The sequence below is a fragment of the Apiospora phragmitis genome (assembly GCF_038363925.1).
Source record: "Apiospora phragmitis strain CBS 135458 chromosome Unknown utg000014l:1.0-1827420.0:1.0-1829600.0, whole genome shotgun sequence".
Lineage (NCBI taxonomy): Eukaryota > Fungi > Ascomycota > Sordariomycetes > Amphisphaeriales > Apiosporaceae > Apiospora > Apiospora phragmitis.
In genome coordinates this window covers 1,329,877-1,352,237 of record NW_027117414.1, presented here as the reverse complement: position 1 = coordinate 1,352,237, position 22,361 = coordinate 1,329,877, and the positions used below count along the sequence as shown (strand labels likewise).

General features: G+C 53.6%; 11 protein-coding genes across 11 annotated transcripts; 3 read left to right on the top strand and 8 right to left on the bottom strand.

The window, feature by feature from the left end:
* Window positions 1-44: 44 nt before the first annotated feature.
* PG994_015032 (40S ribosomal protein uS10) lies at window positions 45-671 on the top strand (the record flags this gene model as incomplete). The annotated part of the gene is made up of 4 exons (XM_066866441.1): window positions 45-82; window positions 159-177; window positions 303-511; window positions 587-671. 4 exons carry the CDS (start codon window positions 45-47, stop codon window positions 669-671), a joined length of 351 nt encoding a protein of 116 aa, XP_066708117.1.
* Window positions 672-1,087: 416 nt separating this feature from the next.
* PG994_015031 (CCCH zinc finger domain-containingprotein) lies at window positions 1,088-1,600 on the bottom strand (the record flags this gene model as incomplete). Its single annotated transcript, XM_066866440.1, has 1 exon — window positions 1,088-1,600. One exon carries the CDS (start codon window positions 1,598-1,600, stop codon window positions 1,088-1,090), a length of 513 nt encoding a protein of 170 aa, XP_066708116.1.
* A 191-nt stretch (window positions 1,601-1,791) lies between these two features.
* On the top strand, window positions 1,792-2,130 carry PG994_015030 (uncharacterized protein; the record flags this gene model as incomplete). Its single annotated transcript, XM_066866439.1, has 1 exon — window positions 1,792-2,130. One exon carries the CDS (start codon window positions 1,792-1,794, stop codon window positions 2,128-2,130), a length of 339 nt encoding a protein of 112 aa, XP_066708115.1.
* Window positions 2,131-2,367: 237 nt separating this feature from the next.
* PG994_015029 (CCCH zinc finger domain-containingprotein) lies at window positions 2,368-3,134 on the bottom strand (the record flags this gene model as incomplete). Its single annotated transcript, XM_066866438.1, has 3 exons — window positions 2,368-2,586; window positions 2,641-2,942; window positions 3,086-3,134. The coding sequence occupies 3 exons, from the start codon at window positions 3,132-3,134 to the stop codon at window positions 2,368-2,370; spliced, it is 570 nt and encodes a 189-aa protein (XP_066708114.1).
* Window positions 3,135-3,615: 481 nt separating this feature from the next.
* PG994_015028 (uncharacterized protein) lies at window positions 3,616-4,907 on the bottom strand (the record flags this gene model as incomplete). The annotated part of the gene is made up of 2 exons (XM_066866437.1): window positions 3,616-3,861; window positions 3,900-4,907. The coding sequence occupies 2 exons, from the start codon at window positions 4,905-4,907 to the stop codon at window positions 3,616-3,618; spliced, it is 1,254 nt and encodes a 417-aa protein (XP_066708113.1).
* Window positions 4,908-5,809: 902 nt separating this feature from the next.
* Window positions 5,810-7,066, bottom strand: PG994_015027 (uncharacterized protein; the record flags this gene model as incomplete). Its single annotated transcript, XM_066866436.1, has 3 exons — window positions 5,810-6,491; window positions 6,545-6,777; window positions 6,833-7,066. 3 exons carry the CDS (start codon window positions 7,064-7,066, stop codon window positions 5,810-5,812), a joined length of 1,149 nt encoding a protein of 382 aa, XP_066708112.1.
* A 5-nt stretch (window positions 7,067-7,071) lies between these two features.
* Window positions 7,072-7,546, bottom strand: PG994_015026 (Cytochrome P450 family protein; the record flags this gene model as incomplete). The annotated part of the gene is made up of 2 exons (XM_066866435.1): window positions 7,072-7,431; window positions 7,487-7,546. 2 exons carry the CDS (start codon window positions 7,544-7,546, stop codon window positions 7,072-7,074), a joined length of 420 nt encoding a protein of 139 aa, XP_066708111.1.
* A 1,219-nt stretch (window positions 7,547-8,765) lies between these two features.
* On the bottom strand, window positions 8,766-9,713 carry PG994_015025 (uncharacterized protein; the record flags this gene model as incomplete). Its single annotated transcript, XM_066866434.1, has 1 exon — window positions 8,766-9,713. One exon carries the CDS (start codon window positions 9,711-9,713, stop codon window positions 8,766-8,768), a length of 948 nt encoding a protein of 315 aa, XP_066708110.1.
* Window positions 9,714-10,455: 742 nt separating this feature from the next.
* On the bottom strand, window positions 10,456-11,079 carry PG994_015024 (NUDIX hydrolase domain-like protein; the record flags this gene model as incomplete). Its single annotated transcript, XM_066866433.1, has 1 exon — window positions 10,456-11,079. One exon carries the CDS (start codon window positions 11,077-11,079, stop codon window positions 10,456-10,458), a length of 624 nt encoding a protein of 207 aa, XP_066708109.1.
* A 584-nt stretch (window positions 11,080-11,663) lies between these two features.
* Window positions 11,664-15,808, bottom strand: PG994_015023 (WD domain-containing protein; the record flags this gene model as incomplete). The annotated part of the gene is made up of 4 exons (XM_066866432.1): window positions 11,664-14,194; window positions 14,250-14,275; window positions 14,322-15,208; window positions 15,386-15,808. 4 exons carry the CDS (start codon window positions 15,806-15,808, stop codon window positions 11,664-11,666), a joined length of 3,867 nt encoding a protein of 1,288 aa, XP_066708108.1.
* A 515-nt stretch (window positions 15,809-16,323) lies between these two features.
* Window positions 16,324-22,189, top strand: PG994_015022 (Negative regulator of mitosis; the record flags this gene model as incomplete). The annotated part of the gene is made up of 6 exons (XM_066866431.1): window positions 16,324-17,612; window positions 17,663-19,886; window positions 20,058-20,360; window positions 20,424-20,544; window positions 20,603-21,036; window positions 21,128-22,189. 6 exons carry the CDS (start codon window positions 16,324-16,326, stop codon window positions 22,187-22,189), a joined length of 5,433 nt encoding a protein of 1,810 aa, XP_066708107.1.
* Between the last annotated feature and the right edge of the window lie 172 nt (window positions 22,190-22,361).

Below are 22,361 nucleotides of genomic sequence, written 5' to 3'. Positions count from 1 at the left end.
CATTCAGCTTCTGCAGCAGTCTCTCAACAACCAATTCAATCAAGATGTCTTACAACAAGGCTGATAAGGATCTAGGCGAGTCGTAAGTGAAATTCCCATGGAAATTGAGCCGAGTCGCATGGACGGATCACCATACTGACGATTTATTCTCTTTGCAGTGCCAAGACCCACCGCATCGTATGTTGAAACCCATTCTCTGTCTGATGCTATTAGCCTGATAGTAGTCGCTCAATCCCACCAATTTGCGACAGCTTCCACACGGCACCAAGACAGCGCAATTTGCTAACAAGAAGCCTGAACAGCGCATCACCCTCACTTCCCGCAAGTGCGCTGCCATTGAGAAGGTCTGCACCGAGCTCCTCGAGCGCGCCAAGTCCAAGGACCTGCGCGTCAAGGGCCCCGTCCGCCTGCCCACCAAGAACCTCAAGGTCACCACCCGTAAGACCCCTTGCGGTGAGGGTTCCAAGACCTGGGACACCTACGAGATGCGTCTCCACAAGCGTCTCATCGAGTACGTCTCTTCTTCCCCTCCGATGTCTACAAATCATATTCATAAGCGGAGGTCTGGCGCTAACCAAAACCACAGCCTGACTGCCCCTACCGAGGTCGTCAAGCAGATCATCGTCAACATCGAGGCCGGTGTTGAGGTTGAGGTTACCATCGCTGCTTAAATTGGTTACCTACTTGTCGCAAGTTCGAGGGTTTGAAGTCAACGGAGTGAAATCCGTCGGGGCGAAGATCGGGTTAACCGAACAATACCCCTGTCCATAGACTTTTGTTCAATGAGATGAATGCAAGCTGAATCAAAATACCAAATACGCCCGACTTGCAATGTGAATGAATGACAGTGAGACAGTGGAAACTACTTGCATGGAGTGCACTTCTGCGAAGATTCCCACAGGCGAAAGAACCAAAATAGCCATTATAGATAGGTCTGAATATATTCGTCAAAGGCCTAAAACGGGTATATAAACCACAAATGCCTCGTGCAACCGCTTGCAAAGTCTGTCCCCAACGCCGGTCGGTAATGCATGACGACGCCATTGATGATACACAGTCGTAGCCTAGTCTTCTTTTTGATCCCCCATCAAAAATCCCAAACACAATCTTCCCTCAGGGGCGGCACCTCAGGCATCGCCCCCAGGAAGCGCCCATTAGCATGCATATCTGCATAGGCCTTCTTCACTTCGTCAGTATAGGAGGCTGGGTCTTCAGGTTCAGTACCGCGATAGTACGCCGGCGGCCCGTTAGGAAACCAGATCTTGCGGAAGCTACCATCAGGAAGACGCAGGCCGGGGGTAGCGGCGTCTTTGTACATGACCGGCTGTCCCTTGAACCGAACAAGTTTCGCTCCTACGCGATTGGCGTACGAATCGTACGGTGGGTGTTGTTTGGTGCTGTTGGGTGCATAGGGGTTGCCAGGTGTACCCTTCGCCGCGGCTGCTGCGGCTCCTGCTGCTGCTGGGGCCGCCCCAGCACCCCCGAGCTGGGCCTGCGGTTGACCAAAGGGGTTTGCGGCTTGGGCGGCAGTTCCATTCGACATTGGTTGCCCGAAAGGATTGGAGGGTGCCGCTGTTGTCGTGGAGGCTGTTGTGTCCATTGCGGAGTCTGCTGGGGGATTCGAAGCACTGCCAAATGGGTTGGTAGCGGCAGGCTGACCGAACGCCCCACTGCTCGGCTGAGCAGGCGCTCCGAATGGATTTGCTGCGGGTGCAGCATTTTGAGTCTGGCCCGATCCGCCAAAGGGGCTAGCAGCAGGCGCCCCGAACGGATTCGGCTTTTGTCCAAGTGATGAAGCCTGACCGAAAGCACTGGTTGGCTGCTGTGCGGCCTGAGCAAAGCCAGACGCCCCAGATGGTGCGCCAAATGGGTTCGGCTTTGCCCCTAGAGTTGATGTTTGACCGAAAGCTGAGCCGCCTGTTGCCCCTAATTGGGACGGCTGGCCAAAAGCTGATGTGCCTGTGCCTCCTAGTTGCGAAGGCTGCCCAAATGCGGAACCACCAGCGCTTCCTAATTGTGACGGCTGCCCGAATGCAGACGCTCCTGTTCCCCCTAACGGCGATGGTGATCCGAATGCAGAGCCCCCCGTGGCTCCCAGCTGTGACGGTTGTCCGAAAGCAGAACCGCTAGTGGCACCGAGCTGTGATGGTTGTCCAAACGCCGAACCGCCAGAGCCGCCGCCAAATGCAGAGGTTCCCGTAGATCCTAAGCTGAGATGGTTGGCCAAATGCTGCGGACCCAAATGGATTGGGCTTCTGTCCTAGTGATGACGGCTGACCGAATCCGCCTGTAGATGCAGCTGGAGTTGAAGTAGCACCGCCGCTGAACGGGCTTGACTGGCTCTGGCCTGTCGAGAAGGGATTCTGGCTAGCTGCGGGTGCCGAGCCAAAGCCGCCTGCTTGGTTTGCGCCTACGGCAAAGGGTACCGGTTGCTCCGCCCTGCTGCGAATTCTGGGCGCAAATGTCGTTTCGGTTCGGATGGCGGTTTTCCGATTCCACGAGGAATTGTATGGCTTGGTCGACGTTGCTTAGCGTTGTACTAATCTGCTGTTCGGCTTGTTGGTATAGCGCGTTGACTTCTTGAAGCTGGTTTCCCCATGTCAGTTACTTCATCGTTATGGTACCATGAGAAAGACGTACTGCTTGCTGCGGGTTCGCACTACTTTGAACATGCAATCGTAGCTCCTCGAAGCTTTGTTCGCGGGGATAGCCGCCGAAGAGCTGGTCCGGGGCGTCCTTGCCAGGGCCATACGCTGACATTATCCATGTCGGCCGTTCGTCCGCCAGATCGGTCCTGATCGACTCCTTCGTGATCTTGTACTTGTTGGGGCCATTGCTGCTACCTCCCCCTCCTCCGCCGGAGCTCAATGCGCCGAAACGGTTGCTGTTCGTACCCCCGAATGGGTTTGACGAAGCACCCGGGTGCTCGAAGCGACAATTGGCTGGTAGAGAAAACATGGTCAGTCAGGTTTGTGCCAGTTGCAAGGTCGTATGATGTTGGTGCTCTGGGACCGGAATTGTTGCGTTGCTAGCCTTAGGCAGGGAAACGAGGGTTTGATGAGAGGGTTTGTGGTTTGAAGCTTACCTCCATTGCGGCAGTTTCCCTGTTGATAGAACTTGCACAATGGTGCCATGGCAAGAACAATAGAGCTTCGAGTCTATCCAGGCTGAGCTGGTCGTCGATTGATTCTTCCTGAAAGAAAAACGACAGCCTTCCACAGCCTTGCATAAAGCATCGCCTCGGACGCGTGAACAATGCGCGACCCACATGGATTCCAACTCCCAACCTGAGCTCAAGCTCACGGTAGCGCATAAACGTTCAGCCACACCACTATTGGCTTAGGTAGATGCGTGCAGATTGCACAAATGTATGTACGTAGCATAATGCAATTGAATTGGTACCTATGCAATTGCATCTGGCCTGTATTGTACCTTACTAACTGAGTTTACTATAAATATAAAAAATGTCGCTTATACTGTAAATGACTATATTGTCTACTGATCAGACAGAACGAGTCATGGGAGGTAATATTACTATTTTCCCACTAATGTTTTGCCTACTACAACCCACGATCGACCACGCCGGCCATCGTATAAACTCCGCTCATGGCACACCTATGGCGGGGCAGTGCCATCAATCAATGGGATAAGCCCGCCCTCGACGTACTCGGGGCTGCGCCAATCCGACCAATCGTGGTTCAGTAAGCCCCAAGTCTCTTCGTAGTCCTGGGTACCATCGCGGGTGTAATAGCTTCCAGCCAACACCCAGATAAACCACCCGGACTTCAGCGTCACCATGTATTCCGCCAGGCAGATCGCGTAGGTGCGCTGCCACTCCGTCGCGTCCATGTTGAAGCCAAACTCGGTCAGGACCACGGGAAGATGTTGGCCGTGGTCGCCTCCGCGGGGCTCATCGCCTGGTACCCGTTGTTGTGCAGGCCGCCCTGGAGCGCCGCGCAGTCGTTGGCGTTGTTGTCGTAGTTGTGGAGCTCGAGCACGAGCTTCTCTGCGTACCCCTCGAAGTCGGCGAGGTCAAACGTCTCGCTGCCGGGGGTTAGGGCGGTGCCACGGACGACGGGGGTCATGGTCGTGTCGAAATTGAGCCCCGACAGGAAAATGAGCACGTCCGGGTTGGCCCCGTGGATGGCTTCGGTGCCCTGCTTGATGTACTTGTACCAGTCTTGCCAGTTGTAGGAGCTCGCCTTCAGCTCCGGGTTGCTGTCGGGGCTGCGCAGCTCGTTGCGCAGGGCCATCGAGACCAGCGCCGGCCAAGACTTGCCGTGCTCGGCCATGTATGCCAGTCCCCTCGTCCAGTTCGCGACGTTGAAATCTACGTCGTTGAACCACGAGTTTCCGTCTTCGGTGTTGCAGCACCAAGCGCCCCTCGACATATGGTTATCTAAGTGGACAAAGATCTCCTGCTTGGCGCATTCGGCCGCGATTGCATCGTAAACCTCCAGCCGGGTCGTGCTTCCAGTGAAGGACGGGTTGTTGGCAAGGACTTGGTCCAAGATGATAGTGCCGTTCTCAGCACCGAGGGCCTCGGTGAAAGCGGTTGAAAGAGGTACATCAACGCCATCGTTCTCGTAGATCTGGTCAATCAATTCGATTGCGTAAGTCAGACGAATTGCGTTCATTCCAATGCTCTTCATCTTCGTCACAATAGTCTCGACAGACTGGTACTGGAGGCCTTCGGGAATCATGACTTCACCAGCACCTGGCCAGTTCGCACCGGCGTAGACGACATTCTGGCCTTGCGTGTCTTTGATATCACGACCAGAAGTGACGAATGGGGCGAATGGCCAGCCACTTTGTCTCGGCAAAGTTCTGGATTCGGCAATCTGCGAGAACAAACCACCGCTTGCAGCAAGCAAGTGGAGGAAAGGAGCTTGGAGCATCGACTTCATTGCGGTAATGTAAGCTAGCCGGTGTGTGTATGGGGCAGATACCAAATCTCCAGGCAGACGGGGAAGGATTTCCTTATATCGACCGCCTTCTCCCTTATTGTTGCGCACTCGGCCCCCTTCCTACCAACCACGGTGACGAAGACCCAGAATGGCGGGAGATACCGAGGCGAGGGCTTCTCCCTGTTTTCTCGTCACATGTCTTGTCGAACATTTTGACCTTCACGTCACCTGCAGAAGCGTGCCCATACAATGCAACGAAACGGTTCGGCATCGCTACCCCAAACGGCCTTGGTAGTAATGCCATGCGGAGCAAGCCAAGCCCACATCCGACTGGCGCATCCCTATCTGCCAGGAGAGTAGGCGAGCGGGTGTTCTGTCTGATTGGAGGAAAATGCTTGATAAACCAGACCAAGATCTCATAACACGAGGATGCTACATGGTAACATGGCTCAATATTAACATTGAATTGGGGAGAGGGGCCGCCTTCCCCGCAGCCTATTGTCGACTTTTCCCCGCATCTCCAACTTCTTGAAGGCTAGCAAGCATGATAATGCCAGGGCATTGACACGATACTACTGTGTGTCTTCGCTATCTTGTGCTCATGACCGTATCTGCCTACATGGATTTACGCGATCGGCCCGCAGCGGTCCGGGGTGCAAAATACATACCGGTATTCACCGATTCTCCAAAGTCAGGGATGGAGTGGAACAGACGACCAACTGCCCAGGTCTACTATCGCCATATATCGTCTCGTGATTTATTGCTCAAGAGAATATACGACACAAACCAATATTGACTAAAGGCTTCTTTGATCATATTTTGATTTGGATGACTGCGATGCGCTCAAAAAGCCTCCAACGCCTAACCCTTCTGATTATCAGCCAGCTAATCATAACCCAAACTCAAATGCGCTTCCTGAACTCGATCATAGGGCCATCCTTCAAACTTGTGAACTGGTCGATCAGCTGGAACTCCTGAACGCGATGCCGGCCCCACTCGTTCTGCGGACTGCCCTCGCCTGGGTCAACGACGCCAGGCGCCTTGCGGATGTCGTACAGGTACAGCGTCCGGGCCAGCGTCGTCATCATCTCCTGGTACGCGAGCCCCTTGCCGATGCAGCCGCGGGGGCCGATGGAGAAGGGGCAGAATGCGCTCTGAGCCACTTCCACCTCGGACGAAGTGGTGACGCGCTCGCCGCCTTGGCTCTTGTGCGACCCTGCGATCCAACGCTCGGGGGTGTAAGTGAACGGGTCAGGGTAGTACGCCGCGTTGTGGTGGATGGTGTAGTGCGGTGTCCCGACGACGGTGCCCTGTGGGATGTGCTCGCCGTCGATGGTGATGCCGCCTTGCAATACTTCACGCGGAGGAATGCCGCCTACAGAAGGGGACATGCGCATTGCCTCGTCCACGCAGGCCCGGAGGTAAGTGCACAAGTTCAGACCCGCGCCTTGAGTGATCTTCTCCACATCGCTAAACACGCCACGAACCTCTGACGTGGCCTTCTGCAGCGCCACGGCATTGCGCACGAGGTAGAAGAAGGTCGCCGCCATGGCAGTGGATGTGGTATCCGATCCGGCAATGATACTAAGAGCGCATGTAAGCTACGTTGTCTGACTCGTTCGTCACTGGGTACTTACAGCAAATTGGACTCGCCCCACAGTTCTGGCGTGGTGAAGCCGACTCCTGTCTCGGGGTCGCGTGCCTTCAAGAGGTAATAGAAGAAGTCTCGTCGGTCTGTCTCATCGCCGAGCTTCGTGCGCTCGGTCAACTGCGCCTTGCTGTATGCCATGTACTTGGCTCGGCCGGCCGCGATCTTACTAAAAAGGACCTTGTCGAAGCCGAGCTTTCCAACAATGGGCATAGTGCCGCACTACTTGCATATTAGACATTTCATGTATTTCCACAAAGGCAAGCAAGAAACCTACAATTAGGTGGCGCGTCGTTGCGAGCGAGACCAGCTCCAAAGCATAGCGGTTATCGGGTCGCTCCAGCATGTGGAATGCTTTGCCGAAGCACAAATCGCCGAGGATATCCATGGCCAGGTAGTTGCACCAGTCGGCCATGTTCTTGGCCGGCGTCCATCCCTTTTGGTTATCGCCAGCTCCCATGCCGATCTGTTCACAGAACGAGCGGACGTTCGCGAGCACGTAACGCTCCATCTCCTTCATGGCGCTGTCGGAGAAGCCATGGACAGGACGCGGCGCTTGCGCGCGTGGAGCGTCTTGTCCCGGGCATTATGGGTGTTGGGGGCCGGATGGACAAAGGCCTCGTAGAACTCGGCCTTGCGCACGTTGGACTTGAAGCCGTAGATGGTCTTGAGGGCCCTGTTGGAGTTGAAGGAGAGGCAGTTGGGTCCGAAGCGGACGATTTTGCCGTACTTTTCGTGGTTGCGCCAGAACTCCAGGTGTCGGTCGCCCTTCCAGGCATGGTAGAGCTGGTAAGCGTCGGTGATTTTGGCCCAGAACGGGCCCGGATACTTGGAGAGCGGGTGGAAGTAAAGACGATAAACGACAATAGTTACAACCTAGAGGTGATTAGATACCAGGTCTTACGAATATTCGGACGCCCCAACAACTTACATATGTTACAATAGCTGCTGCCACGCCCAGAAGGGCAGTGACGAGACTGAAGGCGAGCATGGCAGTTTAGGGGCTTGTCTCTCTTGCGGATACGATGGAAGGTGGCCTCAGCTCAGTAGAGCTGTCTCTAATATCCTGAATTGATTCTAAGAAAGGGAAACCCGAGTTATTGAGACCCTGGACTGCTCAATTGATTCCAATCTCTCCCAATTTCCACTGCTCACTCCCCAGGTCTCGAGGGCGTTCATTGTCCTTTATGATACCGGCTCGGTTGGAGGCGGCGTTGAAAGCTTATCGAGCCGCCATGACGAACTGCCTTTTCCAGACAAAGCAACATCGGCTAGTAGCGGGGAACCGGATAACAGCCAACTTGCACTAAGCATAGCCGTTAGAGAGATTGCCCTCGGACTCTGGGTTTTATTATCCTCTGACCCATGATCACGCGGGATTTATTATTATTCTTGGGTAATCGAAACGCACCCGAACCCCACGATTCCCCAGACTTCATGTGGGCTTGGCGTATCTTATGTGGTAATGCCGTGGCTTGGCGCCGGCTTTGTCGCTTCAGCCCGTCAGCGTTCCATTTCCGCATCCCGGGCTAAGAACGCGGAAATCCAGATCGCCCGAACTCATTGGCTGGGCCGACCCTAACATCTCGGCTTAGGATATATAAAACATCGGGCGGTGGAATTCCATTCAGTCTGAGTCCAGACATTCCCCCTTCCCTTTGCTAATATTTAGCTCTCTTCGTGCAAGCCAACACAAGTTCGTTGGCGTGTAGAGGCTGTGTACGTTTAGCAAGCACACCAGCCCGCCAGTATTAGCTTGGATGGCGCTGGGGCTCTGTCCTTACTCAGCGGACTCTTGGACCGCCAGGCATAAAGCTTTGGTTGGCCGATGCTTACGGCATTCCAAGTGCGAGCATTGGGCTGTCAACATTGCCATTCGCCCAAGACCTGTAAGCGCCCTGGATCCCATCCTGTCCAATGATGCCCAAGATCTGTTGCTCGCGCTCCTCACTCGGACCCATGACGCGAACCGGGTGCTTCCCTTGATCACAAGTTTCTTGCCTGCACAGGTGAATACTAGCTCCCACTTTATCTGATGAATATGCTGCACGTGTTGGCTATGAAAGGACGGGTATAGCGGCATTTGGAACGACCTGAACAGTCCCGACTCCTGCGCGCCTCTCGTCGAAACCCCCAGGCTCACGGCTGTGCCAATGTCAATCCACGCGTGTCCCTGCTTGCCCTCCATGGGGACGATGAACTGCTTCCCGTTAAAGTCCAGGAAGCCAGTGCGCATGATGAGTGGGTGGTGGTTCCACCGGCCCTCTGAGACGCCACCTGAGCTTGTAGGTGTGTGCATCTAGGCCGTCGGTGTTCGTCACACTGCGTAGGTACACTTGACCCGAGACCAGGTGGATGTCTGGCGGCTTCTCGACTACGGCGCTCGTCGTTTCGTCCTCCCCATTCCTCACTATGCCCCTGATCTTGAACGGTAGGGGAGTCGGGTGCTCCAGCTGGATGACGGTTGGGAATTCGGCCACGATGGCGAAACTATACTGGGGAACGGTGGGGCGCTTGAAGACGCTCCGCATGTGCTGGCGAAAGGACAGGCTCTCGTTGGCGTACTCGGGGAGCAGATGCAGTGTTTTGATACTTTGCTCTGTGGCCATTGCCAGAGCTGCAAAGTCGTGAATGGGAGTGGGCGAAGAGGGGGTCCTTATATTGAGGGGCAACATTGCCATGGCAGATTTGCCCTTCTTGGAAAGGCTCCGGACGTCAGCCTCCATAACGTATTTGACGTAGAGATAGTTGCGCCGCTGATTCACACGAGCAAGATGTTCATCCCGTAAGTAATGGCTGGGCGGCAGAGTGTTGCCTGCAGCTGGCCGCGGAGGTAAATGCGTATCTGGGATGGTCACGGTGAAGGGCCAGACGTTCTTGCCCACGACGGCCTGGCCCTGGTAAAGGGTCAGGGCGATATTGAAGAGGGTGGATTCCCCTTCATAGTGCCGCGTTGGGGCGGTGTTATCGTTGCTCTGTCTTACAGCTATCCGGGTCTTCACCCGGCCCTGGAACTGGAGTGTTACCACCACATCGTCAGGTTGGTCTAATTGGATCCGCACGACGTTGCCGGTAATGACATCTCCCGGCCTGTACGAGAGTTGGAAGTTGTCTAGTTCGATGCTAGCCGCGATGGATTGCTGCAGTCCGAGAGGCATCTCAAGTGAAATGATAGTTTACCGGTAATTAATGAAGCGATAAAAACAGAAGAAATCGAATTGATGCTGTGAAATCCCTAGGCAAGAAAGAAAGCATTCAGTTTCATACTTACTTAATGCATAGCTGCCTACGGATACTGCCTTTATTTAAGACCAGAACATTGGTCATGGGTCTGCATGGGTCGTAAATGCATGCACTACCAGCAAACTAGGCGGTTCCGTAGGGCTGTGCACACATTCCTGCCTGGCCGTGTTTGGCTTATGTTTAGGCTGGCTTGGGAACTTCCAGCTATGCCATGACGAATGTTTGGGGCCGTACTACCGACTGGGCGGAACCACTTTATAAATAGATAGGATAGGCTCAGCATGCGCCACGATGGCCTCATGCGAATTGTTCCTGGTTCCTCCATTATCCAAGGGTGTTGCTGAGGACTGGCGTGCTCTCACATCAATGTCATCGGAGCAGTGTTATTCATTACCGCCCACTCACGGTTCGCATATATTGTCAGCAGACGATGTACTAATTCAACTTCTCCACGCCCACATTATCGATAATCCCAATTATCAGTAGATAGTGTAAATGGGTTTATTTGGCTGTCTTGACTCACACCTCGATGCGAGAACCCTCGTGATGACCGAAGCAGTAATCACTGAAGTGGTTTTGTGTATCGACCAAAAAAAAGTTCCCCTCCCTTCCCGTTGGCAGTCCCTGATCCTTTCGATTTCTCCCGGAGATCTTATTTCACATGTACTTCTGCGTCTGCGCGAAACGCATGCCGTGAGCGAAATGGAACAGCTTAGCCGCCACGATGAAGCGGTCTTTCTTTGAGTACTCGACGAGCCGGTCGTAAAACTCGGCGAGCGGGATGACGACGCGCTGGATGTGCTCGCCGTCCTCGAGGCGCTGCTCGGGCAACTCGTCACTTTCACCCAGCTGCACCTCGACCATGGCCATCTTCATGTTGGCGTCGCTCATGCCCGGGTCGGCGGCCTGGACGGGCGACATGCTGACGAGCTTGCAGTCGTAGCCCGTTTCCTCCTTGAACTCGCGCACGGCGGCCTGCTCGGCCGTCTCATCGGGATCAATCAGACCGGCCGGCCACTCGACCGTGTACGCATCCAGCGGAGGACGGTACTGGATCACGACCAGGGTTGAGGGGGTTTTGGACGGGTGTAGCAGGACGTTCCCCATGGCGACGGCGTCGACACCGGCCTTGCCCCGGGTCTTGCGCGTCGCGACCTCCCAGGTGCGGTCCTTACCCGTCTGGTCCGTGTAGTCGATCTTCTTGAGGGTGATCCATTTGGCATCCTGTGTGGACAGCTCCGTGAGCTTGTTCACGATGGGCTCTTGCGTCTTCTGAGACATGCTGAAGGTACGGCGTTGTGTTGTTGTATTGGTTGCAGGTTTGAGTGATGATGTCAGAGCCTGTAGCCGCCTAATAGCTGAAGGAAAGCAAGGAGACGAAAGCATAAATAGGAAAGAATGACTGGAATTTCGATCGCTCGGGGTCGTTGGATTGTTCAGCTCGCAAACGGCATGAGCTCAAAGAGGGCAACGTGCTTGCAGTGTACAAATAATGATTGTTATGTTATTCGCCAACCTGAACGACCCTCCAGATGCCTACTTCTGTGCCTACCTACAGCCTAGAGGTGGGCATGGTTCCCAGTGGAGTGGATGCGGGCTCAATGGCCCCCACCTTGGCAAGGATTACGGCCACCAACTTCTACTGCAACTTCGAGGCGTTCGTTCCATGCCAACAGAGCCAGAAGGGAAGATTTTCAGTTAAATGAAGTGGATTAATCCAAAATGCAATAATATGGTATATCATGGTATGCTTGATGTAAGGTCCCAAGGTTACCTACGTCGTGTTAGGTATTGATCTTCCAATCTTCAAAAGCCCCGTCCATCGCCAAACGCCATTCAATGCAATGATTGCTCGTACAAATTCGCTATGCCCCCACCATGCCTTCGACAGCCTCTCTCTGGTCGCTACATACTGGACACCCGGCCTCAATCTTATCCCTAAGGAGTCGCGCGTGTGTTACCTTCCTACGAACAAACCGTCCGTGGCTCGTGCGGTCTTCCTCATCACCATGTCCTACAAGACCTGGATCCGGGGTCTCGCCGGGGCGCAGTTGTTCCAGGAGATGGCTGACGTGGAAAACATGACCACAGGCAAACCCGACAAGAGTTTCGACCTCGAACTCGTGGAATGGCTCATGACAACGAGAACAGTGTCCGGGTTTTGCAGCCCGGTGGTCGTGTTCAGGTTGGTGCGTTTCCAAAGCTGCTTCCACGGCATCTGATGCTGTAGGCGTTTCTGTCCCACTCACATCACCCGCCAATCGATTCCTATTGGGAGCAAGTGTTGCTACTTCCTTCACCTCCACGTCAACATGGTCTTGCGTCTTGACCATTACTTCAAACTTGATCCCTTTACGCTGACCCATGCGCAGCATGTTCTGCGCGGCAGCGACTTCGGACCTGAGCACACGTGCTACACCTGACGATATACTGTACTGTATTTCGTGTTCCTTCATGATGTGTTTCAGACCTTCTCGTAGCCCAGGGATTTCCAGCCCTTCAGGTATACGCCGCACAAGAGTGATCGGATCAATCGAAGTTCCGACTTCCTCGAGCAACCCCTGGATGAATTGCGGTTTGTCCATGCTATAGTTAAGAAGGTCCTCCCACAGATCGGGGTCGCCCTGCTCTTTCGCAAATGCAATTGCTTGCGAGACATCCGCAAGCCTGTCGATGATGAGATAGAGTGCGCGTTTCATCTGGCCCGTTTTGGAATAGAGATAGACCAGTTCCGGGACATAATTATGACTTTCGCACTCCTGATCAGCTTTCTCAAATGTGTAGCTGGTAGACACTTTCAGGAAATCCATCAGTAGAACGCGGTCGAATTCGGCGAAGAGTTGCACTGCGAGATCCGCAAAGTCATCTATAAGCGATATTGCCTCATCGACGGGCCGTTCGCGGTAAGCTTTCCACAAGCCGCGAAGATAAAAGTAGAGGTAGCGGTTGAGCTTCTTCTTCTCCAGCTGCTGCACCACAATATCTGGCTTGATCAAGCCACGTTGGGCCTCATCCACAAGGAGTGTAATGGCTTCTGATGTTGCTTCATCGATTTCGGATAGTGTCATCTGCGAAAGCTGAGATTCTGGTACCCTAAGCGCAATGAAGCTGGGCACATCGTCCGTGACGGCATCGGCTAAGTGATTGTCTCTTATCAACCGCATGACCGAGTCCGCATCCTGAAGCTTGATGTAGTGCCGTAGTGCTTCCCTGTGTCGTCCGTTCAACTCTTGGAGGTGCGCCAAAGACTCCATGACAATTCGCCAGTCCCTGCCCTTTTCGCCATCCTCGACACTGTCCTCTCTGACGTCTCGATATCGCAGCTGATTCTCCAGGGCAGTCGCAATGGTTGGGATATCGAAAAGGTCAGGGTTCCACCGATCCAACAGTTCTTTAAAGTGAGGCTTATCGTTCTGAATATAATGCCCAAGGATAATCTCATAAGCGGTACCCGGTATTGGCGGTCGCATTGGCTCCGAAGGGATGAAGTTGACGATTTCATCAAACTTCTTAGCGCCTGCGAAATTGAAGATCCATTTCTCCCAGCCGTCTGCTGTGCTCAAAACTTTGGCGGCGACCTTGCCTGCTTGAGTCCAATCGCGAGCTTCAACGATCTCCTGTAGCCATAACTCCCCTATCCGTCGTTTCTCCTTTTCTGCTGATGAATTCTGCGCTCGAAACTGCGACTCTATCACAGATGATGTCTCCTCGAAGAAGTCATCACTTGTGGATTTCCTTTCAGGTGTAGGGAGGCTAAATTCCGGTGCCGCCTCTGGAGAAGTAACCATGATCTCGGGGTGGTCATCCAATAGAGACCAGGCATCTTCATACCTTTGCTGTTGAAGTAGCCATTCCAAGTGATCACCAAGATCTCGCTTAGTCGCCAGAATACAGTCAAAGGGGCTGTGTATGAAGATCTTGGCACCGGGCTTCACGAGATTCGGATGCACAGTCTGCGGCATGGTGCGCGCACGACCACTGCCGATAGTACTGGCGGCTTGTGTGCCCGAAGCGTTATCATTACTGGGGTTGCTCCGGATACTGGCACCTGAACTGAAAAGTGATCTTGGGTTGATGGCCGCATTCCACATTTCAGACCCAAAGCCCGCCATCGCATCCAGCACACCACGCGATGCTACCACAGACGCCGCGTTCCCGGCTGGCAGAACGCCCAAGTGGTAGTCATTGGACGATAAAGACCCAAATTGACTGACGGTCAGACTGTCTTTGTCTACTTCAGCTTGTGACTGTAGATCAATCAACCTCAATTCTGGTGCCAACGCATTCTGACGTCGTCGTCTGCCTCCGGAGGGCTCGCTACCGCCAGATGCAGTCGATAGGTTCGCCTGGTGGCCTTTGACGTGTTTCTTGACGTCGTCTTCCTCCTCGTCTTGGTCTGGCTTGCAATACGCCAAGACGAGTAGTTGAGTTGGAGTGTATAAGGAAAAGACCGGAGATAATACAATCCATACGCAACCTAGGGATGGTTAGCAGCACTCGCGTCCACAATTGAGTTTACTTACTTCTTCGCAATTTCTGCATGGCCAACTGATCTTTCGCCGGCATATTTGCCGATTCCCATCCGGCCAGGATGAATATGAATGATCCAAATTGTACCACCCCATCCAACCAACAGTCGTTCGATATTCTTACTCGCCTTCGAAGCTGTCTGCTTCAGCTTGTTTGCGGCTGCCGACGAGGCAGTAGGGGACTCTGGCTCCTTGCCATCTTCGTCATTTTCCACGGCCTGCTCGTCTATCCACTCAGCACGCCCCTTCCACACACCAGCCATCTCTTCCCATTCGTCAGTCTGTGGGCGGTCAACATGACCAACGCGCTTCCAGGCATCCTCTGAATCTGCGCTGTCTAGATGCATCTTCGTCCGCATGATTTTAATACCATGCTCATTTAGCCAAGCCAAGTACTTTCCTGACAGAGACCACTTGATATTGCTGATTGTTCCTTCTCCGGAATGTAGGACAGTGTCTTTGCCAGTGTTGGTTCCTAAGCCCACACTACCAAGCCAGCCCGAAGCCGTCGCCGCAGCAGTACCTACAGTCGTGGATTTGCTGCGGGCCCGAGGCGGATTCATAGTCAGAACAAGACTCCCGGCTTTTCCTCCTGAAACATAAGTCCTGTCGTTTTTGTAGTCTGGCGAAAGCGCTACCGCTTGAACTGGTCGGGCGAAGTTCCGGAGTGAAACATCAGTCATGTCGATCAGGGACTGGACACACACATTGCCATCCATAGAGGACGTTGCAATGAAGATATTGTTCGAAGGTATATTCGGCAGCTGTTGCACAGAGTCTCGTGGCCTTCGCTGAGAACCACCTGAAGTAGTGGCCCGCTCCGAATGCTGTGATGGCGCACGACGACCGGCTGTGGCTTGCGAAACAGCTCGACTGGCAACCTCTGACTTCAGTGTCGTCGGGGGTAACGGCGGCGGGAATGGTGATATCGATACGCCTGTTACGGATGACTCGTGTGCATGGTATACGCGAATCGATTGGAACATCGGGAGTTGTACTACATTTCTTACGAAGAGTTAGTGCGACGGCGCCTAAGTTACAAGAGCCTTGTTCCTTACCATATTGCCATTATGCGTGCCAATGAGCATCTTGTCTCCAGCGACAAGAAATGCACTGGTCATGTCGCCATTCCTATAGACGGCATTCAGGTGCTGTGTGAGCCGAGCATATTTCAGCTTAGGCTCCTCGTCTTCTTCGTCGTCGTCGGACTCTTCCTCGACTTCCTCGCCGTCCTCATCATACTCTGCCACATCCTCGCCGTCCTCATCATCTTCGCTGACATCAGCAACAGGTTTGTCGGCGCCATGATCGCCAGGGATTTGGTGGCGGTCGGATTCGGTCATGGGCGCATCGTCGTCGTCGTCGTCCTCCTCCTCTACCGGTCTAGGATCGATCTTCGCAAGTTCGGGGCCGGAGTCGGAATCATCACTTTGGTAATTGATCCTTTTGCTTTTGCCCGCCTTGGGCGATTCGTCTGTCATGATAGGCAGCTTGGCCTATGTATTGGCATGGTAGAGACAACTCGTAAGCACGGGTATTTCGTTGGCAAGTGAATGGTGTAGTGGTTGGGCCTTGTTTGTGAAGCTACAGGTAGCTAGCTAGGTAGCTGTTAAGCTATGCTATGCGGTGACCCGAGGCTACGTCAGTGACCGTGTGTAGCTCGCACAGTATGAACTAGCCTGTATCCGTACACTAGAGCCGCCTCTGCCACCCCGAATAGGCGGTGTGCACAGTCCCTTACACAGTGCTGGTAGATCTTGTCCCAGAGCTAAGTGCCCCTCCATAAACCTTAGCAATCGCGTCTTCAGCGCAAAGTCGCGTTACTTGGAGTAGGAGAGCGAAAGCTGAAGCTACGCTGAAGCTACGACGGTGACGAAACTGCCGAACTTTACGAGAACAATTGACGATGCTACGAATTTGAACGACAAGTTTGACTTTCACGACCTCGACAGCTTGAATCTTGGCCTGTCTCCATGGAGCAGCTCCAAACATCGACATGGCTTCGGTGACGTCCCTCGGGCTGCACGAGCCGACCGCCCTTCGCTATGCCATTCAAGAACAGCTCCTTCCAGAAAACCCAACGGCTTCCGACTACAGCTGGGAGATCACTGTGAACAATGATGGCGACGATGTGGGAGAAGATGAGCTGCTGGTCACCCAAGAGGCTGTTGTCTGGTCGAGGGGAAACATATTTCGCAAATGCTTTGGATTCAAGCTGGACAAGGAGCCCGTGACGCAAGCACTGTTGACCTACTTTCCTACATCGGAAGAGTCACCGAAGCAAGATCATCGCCATGGCCCAAGACAGAGACTGAGCATCGATGGCCGACCCCTTTCGAAGGCCCTGGTGGTGTTTCTAAAAACCCAGGCACACATCTATTTTCTGGATGGGACAAGCCATGTCGTCCATATGCCTTTCGAGGTCGAGTCTGCCTGTGCCGCCCCTCAAGGTATCATCATACAAAGGAAGCAGCGCAATGAGGTCGGAATCGCCGCCAGTGTCACTTTCCCACGTGTGCCTCCCAACTCCTTTCTCTCACCCCAATCTTCGCCTGTCTCCCTGACATCATCAGCTCAAACAACATTTACTACCCAAACCCTCGGTAGGCCAAAGGCCTTGCCATTGCGACTAAGTAGCACGACGATAGATAGCATGTGGGAGTTGCCATCCGAGATGAACGACTCTCATTGGCCCAGGCTCGTGGCCTTAGTCGACCCTCTCCTCGAGCTCGGCCTGATTGTCACACAACCAGATCGCTCCGCCAAGCATAAAGGTCGCAGGAGTTCTAGCAGATCTCCTGATTTCTTAGACAAGGCCGAGGAGATACTTCACCTTGAGGAAATCCAACTGCCCAACACTGGGCGTGGGTCGCACGACTCAGATCAGTTAGTTCTTGCAGTCACTATCAACAGGGAGACGAGCATGTACAGTGTCTGGCGGTTTACCTACATCCACAACGAAGATCCCTTTTGGGCTTCCAAAACTCCCAAGAAGGCAAAAGACCGTCGAAGGAGCTCCATGCAGCCAGGTCACCCAAGCGGTGTCACGTCGCCCATCCAGACAAGCTTCAATGAAAGCTTTGGTGCTCCGCTTCCTCGTAAAAGGACTCGGAAGAGTGAGAAGCAAGACCGGACAGATCGAGCCATCGAGAAATTTGAATCCTCTCTTGGGCTGGACAAGGAGTCTGGCATTGGACGTCGTGCTTCTCGTCGAGTGAGCTCCATGCTTGCTAGAGCAGATCTGTCGGCCTCGCAGACAGGACTGCATTTGGCGAACAAGCTCAGGTTGCAAATGCTACAGGGGCTCGGAGAGAAACATCACACGGAAGCCACAGAGCTCCCCGAACCAGTGGAGTCTTTCCCAGCGTCAGTTTTGGCGGCACGGTCGCCCAGAGCACAATGGGCAGCTTTTTAGAAGCGCCTGTTGATGATCTGCTAGAGGGACTGCGATCCGGTGGGGACTTTGAAGGCTTCCACAACATGGGTCTTGATGACCATGACTTTGATGGCCTGGCCCAAGAAATGCGACTTCAGAAAATTCATTCCGTTCCCGTCGAGAACTCAAATGTTCGATACTCTCTTTCGAAGCAACCGGCGAGAACCCAGTGCAATTTGTTTTGTATGTCTGGGCCATGGCATTGCGCAGATGATCGCCAGCGACGCCAGGTCCTGATCGGAATACAAGACTCGATGGAAAAACGCCTGCAGTTGCTCACTTTTAATGTCCAAGTCCACATGGAACCCAAAAGCACCCGCAAACCGAAGGCAATTGACATCAACTTCTTGTATTCCCAGAAGGCTCAAAATGTCATCGATTCGTGCAAGATAGTCGACGGTCCCACTGCCATGATATTGGTATTGTCTGATGCCGGCAATGGCCAGCGTATCCTTAGCCTCGAGGCACCTGGGAGGCAGTTCACCCCGCTAGAGCTACCGCCAAAACTGTCCCTTGCGAACATTCGCAGTCTTGGGTATCGTGGAAGTGAAGCCAAACGGGATGTCGGTTTGAGGAGGTCGATAGTGCCTCCGGTTGGAGAAATTGCGGCTTTTCGCCATTCTAAGTTGAACGGGCTCGTGGACATCGTCGAGGGCGAAAATCAACAGCTTCACCAAATTCGCATTCAGTTACGACCTACAAATCCACAGGTTGCCAAGGCTTTGGATATTCTTCGCATAGGCCTAGGCCCAGACGACGGCGACAAACTGCTGCCAGGCTGGTGGCAAGTTCTGAAATGGATGCAGTATGAGGGTGTAGATACAACCGATATTGAGTGGTCGGCTTTCGTTATACTGCTTACTACCCTTTTCCTCGCACTGGGTATAACTGAGTTTCCTGAGTCATTCACTGCGCCGCCGCCTAGTCGCCGCCGCACTCGAGGCCATCTGAGATCAAGCAGTGGAGTTCATGTAGACTTGAGCGACTGGGATGCCATGAATACTTTCGAAGCACCCAATTTCGCAACACACCCGCACTGGATGGAACACACAGCCTGGAATTGGGTCTTGGAGAGAGACGATGCAAGTATGACCCTGTTCAAACCTAGCCAAGGAAGAGAGCAAGAAATGGCCTTTTTCTTCTATCATTTGAAGCATGCTCGGTCATTTATAGCCACCGATCTTGGCCAGGCTGCTTATGGGCCAGGCGGTTATCTCGCAACTGCTCCGGGGTCCAGTGATTCAAACAGGTCAAAGCAGGCACAGAACGCTATAGTCGCACTTCATATGTTACTGGAAGAGCAGAAGCTAGACATTACCACCCCAACGACTGTGTCCCCTGGTCCCAATGATCTCCGGGCAATCATACTCCAAATCGCGAAGTGGCTCAAGTGGCCCCAATGGGTCAATATCTACGAGCTTGAGATGCCTTTGGACTTCTCGGGCAACTCCAAAGACAATACAGAAGTTGCCATTCTCCCACCCGAACCACCGATCTGGAGCATCTTTAACTGGATTCAAGGCAACCTGATGAAAGACTCGTCCCTCGACCAGACTTTGCCGGCCATGACTTCAAACATGTCAATAGATGTCTTGCCACGTATCAAGATGTTCGACCGACTCTTCCATCATCTCAAGTTGAAAGGTGACTCACCAATGCGGTTTGTCGAAGCCATGCACGACAGCGGTATCACCCATACTTTCCTAGAGTCACTGCCGGAGGCGGTTCTCGTTCCTCTCCAAGATGCCATTGCACAGTGCCAAGCACGTCCACCGCCGGGTTGGTCGAAGGAGCTACTGGCTCTTGTGGATCGTAGCGACGTCGGCTCGGTGCTCACAATCACAAACCAACAGCGTTTGAACTCTGCTAATCTTATGGCCTCGTCGCACCTCGCATCCTGGGACTTTAGCTCTCTATGTCAGAACGTCATGGACTTCAATGACGCACCGACAGACGATGTTGCTGAAAGCGACAAACAAGCCGTCATTCGGGCAATATTCAAAGAGGATCGCAGATTAGACGAGACCAGGATTATGCTCACGACAACCAAGCCTAGGGCGATTCGCCTTGACCCCCAGTCCGGGTGGTCAGATGCGTTCTATCTGGAGCAGCAGAAGGAGCTTGTCACAAGGCTTGCGACCAACACATTGTCAATCCCAGCTGGCCGGGGCTGATGAACTACGGTCTACGTTTTCCTTTGCTGACTCAGAAATTCCACATCAATGGGTTTGTGCTCAACTGTACTGTCTCGCCGACAAATCAGACCGTCGGGGTCGACAAGACTCTATTCACAGAGGAGAAAGATTGCCTGGGCCTTTTTCCACTCGGGTGTTGCCGGTGGACTTTCCATCTCACGGCAAGCCAAAGGGATCGACACGTCTTGGATCCTGTATAATAAGCCGGGTAACGATTTGAACAACCGCCACGCAGGATTCCTGCTAGCTCTGGGTCTCAATGGTCATCTCAAAGGCGTGGCCAAATGGGTTGCCTTCAAATACCTTACCCCTAAGCATACCATGACATCGATTGGTTTGCTACTCGGACTCGCCGCCTCGTACATCGGAACGATGGACTCCCTCATCACCCGCCTGCTATCCGTACATGTTACTCGGATGTTGCCACGTGGGGCTGCCGAGCTGAACTTATCTCCATTAACCCAGACTACTGGCATCATGGGCATCGGACTGCTCTATTGCAATAGCCAGCATCGCCGCATGAGTGAGATCATGATGTCGGAAATATCACATATAGAGACCGGCGACGAAGAAGAGCCTCTACGCAGTGAGTGCTACCGTCTAGCCGCCGGTTTCGCCCCTTGGGTTCATCAACCTTGGCAAAGGCAGTGATCTCAAAGGGCTACACGACATGCGCATCACGGAGCAGCTCCTTATGCTAGCATCCACGTCGAAAAAGGTCGAGCTGGTCCACATCCTTGACCGGTCGAGCGCAGCTGCTATTATCGCAATAACCTTGATCTACATGAAGTCGGAGGATCACATCGTTGCTCGCAAGATCGACGTGCCTGACGCCATGTTGCAATTTGACTACATACGACCAGACCTTCTTCTCTTACGAACCTTGGCAAAACATTTGATACTATGGTCTGAAATCAAGCCAAGCCACGATTGGATCCGGAAGAATCTACCGGGGCGTTATCAGTCAAGGGTTAGCCCCCCGACCCAACCTTTCAACGGCCCAGGGCGTGGCCCTCTGAACTCTACATCTCCCGTTCCTTACAATCCTAGCCGGGCTATGTTTTGCAATCGGCCTCCGGTATGCCGGCTCAGGAGACCCGGTTGTGCGTGATCTCTTACTGAACTACCTATATCGTTACTACGGCCTATGCCGCTCTACACCGCACAAGGCCAACTTTGACGATCGCGCTGTCCAAGTGACTGGGCGCATGTGTCTCGATGTCGTTGCACTATCAACCGCGGCCGTCATGGCTGGTACTTGTGACGTCAAGGTTCTTCGTATTCTACGGTCCCTTCACGGTCGGAACGACTCGGAAACAACCTTTGGTTCGCACATGGCCATCCACATGGCCATGGGTGTGCTTTCATTAGGCTGTGGTACTCAAACTTTTAGCACCTCCAACCTTGCGATTGCGTCCCTACTAGTCGCCTTCTACCCTGTCTTCCCAGACCAAGTGCAAGACAACAAGAGTCATTTGCAGGCTTTCCGCCATTTCTGGGTCCTGGCGACAGATCCCCGCTGTCTTGTTACCAAGGATGTAGCCACTGATACCCCTGTCGGCGTTCCGATCCGTATCAGGTTCAAGGATGGCCGCCCGGAGGAGGCACGAACCACACCTTGCCTATTACCCCCGCTCGACGACGTTGCCAGCGTGAGCACGACGAGTCCTGAGTATTGGAACATGGACCTTGATTTCACTGGTAGTCAAGGGAAGGATCTTCGCGACAGGTTTGCACTGAACCAGGACCTGCACCTTAGGCGCCGGCCTGCCGGGGGTAGTCCATTCTCAGCCACCATGCTGGCATTAGGTCGCCAGCCGCCGGGAGATTCTCAGGTCGAAGAGACCAGCCAACCCCTCGAGTGGCTGTTCACTGCTGTGGGGAATCTGAGGCGACTCACCCACGCCGAGCGCGGCATTGTACTAGATACCGGAGTTGGCGGTCCGGATGTCGGACTTAGCAACGGAAGTGTGGTCGACGCAAGGCTCATGCTGGAAGAGGCTGTTCGAAATGGCCATCGAGATGACCTGCTCGCCCTGAGGGGCTTGTTCGAATGGGTAGATGGCAGAGCGCGGAAAGCGCAGGCAGACAAAAATAGTCTAGTACAAGGGGCTCACACAAAGATGGGCGAAAACAATCATGAATGGCTTGGTGAGAGCTGGCTCAGAGACAGCGTCGTGGAAAGTCTCAAGGGTATGATATGGCTTGCCGGCAGGGAAGGTGGCGAATAGTGCACACCGACTTCCAGCTCGCAAGTCTCGAGAGATAGAGAAATGTGGGATTAGTTTGCCATCACTTGAGCTTAATGTCAATAGGGGCATTCCCAAATATCAATCATTGCAGGTACCCCGGAGTGCTCTTCTCATGGCCTGAGTGCATCCATCCTTGTGTTCGTACATCATC